The sequence below is a fragment of the Erythrolamprus reginae genome, chromosome 1 (genome assembly GCF_031021105.1).
Source record: "Erythrolamprus reginae isolate rEryReg1 chromosome 1, rEryReg1.hap1, whole genome shotgun sequence".
Taxonomy (NCBI): Eukaryota; Metazoa; Chordata; class Lepidosauria; order Squamata; family Dipsadidae; genus Erythrolamprus; species Erythrolamprus reginae.
In genome coordinates, this window is record NC_091950.1 from 230,803,444 (window position 1) to 230,810,188 (window position 6,745).

A 6,745-nucleotide genomic window follows, 5' to 3' on the forward strand; every position below is an offset into this window, starting at 1 on the left:
GGTCTCATTCAATCCTTCAATCATCCACCCTCCCAAGCATATCTCAACAATTTTAAAAAACCCACTCCCCGTTAAAAAAATAAACCCTTAAAACCAGAATTAATTAAAACAGTTAGTTAAAAAACACAAGGCCACAGATAGAAACAGTTGCCCCCCCCCAACACACACCAGAGTGTGTCCTCTCTCCTCTAAATGAGGAGGCAATAATGCTTTTTAAAGGATTTTTCATTATAAATAATCCTACATAAAAAGGGAGAAATCATTTCTGGGTTGGTGCATAAAATTTTGAATCTGACATAGTCCATATATTTTTTACTGATATTTACTACCATGGGGATTGTTGTGGTTCCGTCTGAGGCCCCTCCGGGAACGGCTGACCTTCTGTCGGTTTCCAGCTCAGAGGGAGAGGCTGAGGAACAGGAGGTGCAGACAGACGAGGAGGAATCCCAGGCTGAAGAAGAGGGAGGACAGCCAGAGTCTCACCAGGGGGAGCTCTCCTCAGCAAGCAGCCTGGATTCCTTAGAGGAAAGTGCACAAGCCATAATTGATCTGCGACAACGAAGAGCTAATCAGAGACGGAGTCAATTGGCTAAATACTTCCAGCATTAAAGTGGCAGCAGCTGGGTTTGGGTGTGGTGCTCTTGGGAAAGGCTAAAAGGCAGACCCACCCTTCCTGGCTTGTGGAGTTTTATCTTTGAGAGTCGTGGGACCTGACTGTGAACTTTGGCGTCTTGGAATCCTGGTTTGTGCCTTTGACTATTGAAACCTTGGGGGGGGGGGTGCCAGCAAGAAGCTTGCTGTATTGTCTGGACATCAGGACACTGCTGTACCGTATTATACCCTGTCTGTTGGGAAGAACAGGTTTTCCTCTGTGCTTATTTTTTCCAGTTATAAAATACTTTTGGCTTTTACCAGAGTGTCTGGCTGTTTTTTCCAGTTGGTGTTGAGGTCTGGGGGAACCCAGACAGAACAGGGGATTAAATTAATTAAAACAGCAAGAGCCCAAAGTTCAAAAAATCTAAAAGAGTAGGGCATAAACACAATGCTCAGATCACAAGTGTTCTCTGTTTGCTGATGACGGTTAGTGATGGTGTATGCTAATATCCTCGAGTTCAATTTGGGGCCACGCTCTCCCATCTCTGGATGCTGCAACTAATATAATACATGTCTTAAAGTTGGTGTGTGTGGAAACACTGATTTAAGTCATGCATGGGAGAGAGCCAAGTAATTCAGCCCCAAATATGCTGATAATTGTTAGAGGAAGATGTACCGTATATGGTCCCATGTTACAGAATGATTACAAAGATCATCCCAATGCAGAAAACTGGCTAGTAACATTTTAAAACTAGCAAAGAAATATACAGGGGTGACATTCACATTTTTCCCTACTGGTTCTGTGGGCATGGCTTGGTGGGCATGGCTTGGTGGGGGGGTATCATGTGACTGAGTAAGCATGATCAACTTGACATCACTCACAGCAAGGTAGGGCAGCATCACACCCACAGAACTGACAGAAAAGTTCGGCGGAGTCTTCTAGCGTTCAACCTGGCTGCTTCTCACACTTCTTCTCATATTTGCTCTGTGTGTATGAGCCCGAGAAGGAGTGAGCGGGAGGGGTGGGACAAGGTCAGTCAGTGGTGCGATTTACTGGTTCTCCGAAGTGCACATAATTTCCACCACCGTAGAACCTGTCAGATCCTGCTGAATTTCACCCCTGGAAATATGTCATATTTTTGAAAAACTTACCCTATGGTATTATTTATTCCAGAATATACAGAATTATCTAACTAACAACACTAAATCTTAGCAAGAGCTATAATATACTATTTTTCTGTAGTTGCTTCCTATATTTAGTTTCTGACATAGGTTTTCCTTTTTCTGTTGCTACAGTATGTATAGTTTTTTTAAAATTCATTTTTCTCTGTTTCCTTACATCTCTTTCAGTTATTACTTTGGAAACAGTTTAGTTATTTCTAAATTAAAAACCAGTTTCAGTCAATTCAGTTTCAGTCAATTCTAATTTCTTCTGCTCATGGGATAACTTTGTTACAAATGTTCCATTGTATAGTTATGTGTTTCCAAATTGTATTGACATGAAATGAAGGTCCTCACCAAAATCCTGTGAAACCTCATCAAATATGGGGATAGAGGCCCTCTCAGCAAACACATCAGCCTTATTCACCAGAGCTTCCTGTATGGCCTCATATCCAGTTAGCACCACTATTTTCTGGAGTCCCAGTTGGATTTTAAACACAGGTCCATACTGTTTGGATAGCTGGAAAAAAGAAATGGAGAGAGAGAGAGCGGTGATCAAAAAAAGGGACCCTTTATAACGAACACTGAGAATATAACTTACACATCATAGATCAAAATACAAGTTTGCAATTATAAAAAATATTTATTTAACAAAAAAGATAATTTATGAAATGTACAGGCCAATAATAATTATAATAATAATAATAATAATAATAATAATAATAATAATTATTATTATTATTATTATTATTATTATTAAACAATCGATCACATACTCAGCTGCTGCAAAAAGATCGCACAGACTGACTACAAGCATAGACATGATGCTGTGGCACAGATGATCCAATGGAACTTGTGCCGGAACTACCATCTACCAGTGGCAAAGAACTGGTGGGATCATAAGCCCGAAAAAGTGGTCAAAAATGAGCAAGCAAAACTACTGTGGGACTTCCGACTTCAGACTGACCGAATTCCTAAGCATAACACACCAGGCATCCTGATTGTGGAGAAAAAGAAAGTATGGATCATCGATATCGCAATCCCAGGGAATAGCAGAATTGAGGAGAAGCAGCTAGAGAAATTAGTGAAATACGAAGATCTAAAAATCGAGCTGCATAAGCCAGTGAAAGTGGTCCCAGTGGTATTTGGCATGCTGGGCGGAGTGCCAAAGGATCTCAGCGGACATTTGAAAACCATTGGAATTGACAAAATCTCCATCTGTCAATCGCAAAAGGCCGCTTTACTGGGATCGGCAAACATAATTCACCGCTACATCACGCAGTCTTAGGTGCTTGGGAAGCGCTCCCATCATTAAAAACGTATAACACAAGCATACCATACATAAAACTATATAAGCCTGGGGGAGGTATCTCAATTCCCCCATGCTTGGTGATACAGGTGGGTCTTAAGGAATTTACGAAAGACAAGGAGGGTGGGGGCAGTTCTGATCTCTGGGGGGAGTTGATTCCAGAGGGCCAGGGCCACCACAGCAGATTCTATGGTAGATTTCAGTAATATACAATAGAACTAAGTTATTAAAACTGTGTTTGAACCAGAATATCCATAGCTCACTGAACTTAAGTGTCATAATCATTTCCTTCTAGCAGGAATAGAATAGAACAGAATAGAACAGAATAGAATAGAATAGAATAGAAATTCTTTTTTCACCAAGTGTGATTTGACACACAAGGAATTTGTCTCCAGTGCTTAAATTCTCAGTGTACATGAAAAGCAACAAAGTCTTCGGAGAGGGGCGGCATACAAATCCAAATAATAAAATAAGATACCAATAGGAGAAGATAATAAAAAAGATGAGAAGGATAATAGTATTGCAACCCTACGACATGAGTAAATATATTTAGATATAAGGCAGTACTATGGTAGGTGATGGTACCGTGGTAGGTACATGAAGAGGTTTGATAGGTAGGTGCAGGAACAGAAGATGTAGGAAGTAGGTGTTGAAACAATGCTTCAATACCCTCAACCATTTCCCTGCAGTTTTTCTTCACAGAATGTCTATGATAAAAGTTTTCCACTAGCACACAGGACACAGAGGTATCTGCTTCCAAAATATTGTTAATTTGGAAAGCAAGATATGGGACAGTGAGGCCAAGAAGTTTGTGGAGAATGATTGAGAAGAGATGATGGAAGTAGAATTCTCTGGGAAAAGAGATAAATGTAGTGGAAAATAGATGGAGGGTGGGTGATTATGAGAAGCAGTCCTGAACCTCTCAAGCTCGGTGGTCTGGTGTGGGGAAAAGGGAATGGTTCCAGGTGAGCAACAGGTCCACATGTGAGTTCCTGCAAATAATGCTTCATGCAGGAGACCGAGCACCCATCACTCAGACAAATGAAACTTCACATGTGAACATGAGCGCCTGCTGCTCACATGAATGGACCTTTGTATGCAAATATGAGCACCTACCACTTGTGCAAGTGGAGCTGCATCAGCGATGGGTTGCTCCTGGTTCGGACCAGTTCTTAGAACTGGTAGTGCTTGCAGCAGGAGGCTCCACTCACCTACCCGGAATGCTTCTGCACATGTGTAGAAGCTTTTGCACAGAAGTATTGTGCACACTCAAATATGCACAAACTGTTAGCAAAATAATTTTCAACCCACCACTGAGCTGTATATACACATGCTTGCTCAATATTTGCATGACATCCAGTAGTGGGCTACAGCCCAGGCTTGAGGATCCCTGATAAAGAGAATATGAGAAAGCCAAGGGAAGAGAGGAGAGGATTGGGGAGTTTTAGGTATTGGATCAGTTTCAAAGTTGTGACTGAGGCATGGGCGCTGTCCCTTTTTGTTACCCACCCATCTTTTTTGGAAGGCATTTAATCACTTGCTTTCATTCATGAAATTCTTTGAATCCTCTGAACATTAAATAAATGGATTCATTTTGGTTTCTTCTGTTAATCAATTTTAAAGATAGGCTTAAGATACAGAAAGATCTTGACAGACTTGAACATTGGGCTCTATGTAACAAAATGAAATTCAATGGTGAAAAAAAGTGAAGTTCTACATTTAGGCAAGAAAAACAAAATGCACAGTTACACTATATGTGATGCCTTGCTCAATATTAGTAACTGTGAGAGGGGTCTTGGAGTCCTAGTGAACAACCATTTAAATATGAGCCAGTGTGTATGCAACTGCCAAAAAAGCCAATACAGTTGTAGGCTTCATAAACAGAGGGATAGAATCAAGATCACATGTAGTGTTAATTCTACTTTATAATGACTTGTTAAGGCCACACTTGGAATATTTTGTCCAATTTTGTTTGCCACGATGTAAAAAAAAAGAATTGAGATCTACAAAGAGTGTAAAGAAGAGTAACAAAGATTATTAGGGGACTGGAAGCTAAAACAGTTGCTGAAATTGGGTATGTCTCGCATAATGAAAAGAAGGACCAGGGGAGACATGATAGCAGTGTTTCAGTATCTCGGGGCGACCACAAAGAAGAGAGAGTCAATCTATTCTCCAAAGCACCTGAGGGTAGGAAAGAAGCAATGGGTGGAAACTAATCAAAGAAAGAAGCAATGTAGAACTAAGGAGAAATTTCCTGTCAGTTAGAACAATTAATTAATCAATGGAACAACTTGCCTCCAGAAGTTGTAAATGCTCTAATACTGGAAGTTTTTAAGAATAGATTGGACAACTGTTTGTCTGAACTAGTATAACACTTCCTGCCTAGACAGAGGGTTGGAGTAGAAGACTCCAAGGTTCACACTGGTTCTATAGAACTGGTAGCAAACCACAGGTATAGTCACGGAGTCATTTATTTCGGTGCTGGTCTATGGACACAATAATCTTTGAACCATTGTTCAAATATACTTTTGGGGTGCAATTAATTTTTGTGTACATTTCTGAAAGAAATACATTTTTGTTTCAATTTACCCCTAATAAACAGCTTGGGAAACATGGTATTTCTAATATAATGTATTTATACATTATACATTATTTATATGTATATAGAGAGAGTTGTTTACTGAAAATTATACCATGTTTTTGTCTGAACATGAACTGAGCATTATTGCACATATTTCAAAGCCCTCATCTCAAAATGATCCATTTTGTCTTTTTCTAGTAATATATTTTGTTGTTGCCCATCTTGATCTATCTAGGATCAGGGATTAGATTAGAAAAAAAGAACGAATAGGACATTCTTTTATTTGTTGGGAATGAATGAACAATTTGGTCTGGGGTATGTTCTAACTTACCTTGCTACTGTTTCAATTCCTCCTGTGCCATGCAGCTATGCCTTGTGGGCACGCATGCACTTTGCATGTATGCACATGTACAGTTCTGGAATATCCAACAACCCCCCCTCCCCAAAAAAGCCAAAAACAAGATGGTGGCACATTTGCAGTGCCGGAAATGTGGCTTCTGCGCATGCTCAGAAGAAGAAAAAATTAAAATTCCAAATAAAAGATGGTGACGTCCATGGGCCGGCACCTACTGGACCGGTTCTTGGACATCATTGTGATGTCACCAGCAGATCACTACCGGTTTGGGTGAACCAGTCTGAACTGGGAGGAACCCACCTCTTATTTGGTCTAATAAGAGTATTTTATTCTCTCATTTCTTTTGGGTCAGAGCAATTTTTCATTTCCCTCACCTACCAAAGTCACAGAATGCTACAATTTTGACCTGAAACAGAAAGATGGAAAAATTACCTCTAACATTGTCTTGTAAGGTTTCTTCAGATCCATTATGTGAAGGTTTCCAACAAGAGGCAAAGGCCTAGGTCCTGGTGGAAAAAGTTTGGAGCTCTTCTTCCAGGGGTTGTCCATTTTAAAAATGAACATAATCACAAGTATAGATAGGAACAGTATTGAAATAGAAACAATCCAGTCCATTTCTTTTTAATTGAGAAGTTCTTTTGTAGTTGTAATAAAAGTTTGCCACACAATACGACCAAGGAGAGTGTCTGCCAACTGAAAAGGTCCAAATATGATAGAAGCATTAAATTCCTGACTCAAGCTGAAA

General features: G+C 40.0%; 1 protein-coding gene across 1 annotated transcript in view; it reads right to left on the minus strand.

The window, feature by feature from the left end:
• LOC139172026 (cytochrome P450 2K6-like) overlaps nt 1-6,510 on the minus strand; it is a 29,641-nt gene extending 23,131 nt beyond the window's left edge. Inside the window, exons 1-2 of the mRNA XM_070760713.1 lie at nt 6,433-6,510; nt 2,113-2,275 (exon numbers count right to left, since the gene is read on the minus strand). Of these exons, the coding sequence (XP_070616814.1) occupies nt 2,113-2,275; nt 6,433-6,468 (199 nt within the window). The 5' untranslated portion in view covers nt 6,469-6,510. The remainder of the gene's footprint in view (nt 1-2,112; nt 2,276-6,432) is intronic.
• Between the last annotated feature and the right edge of the window lie 235 nt (nt 6,511-6,745).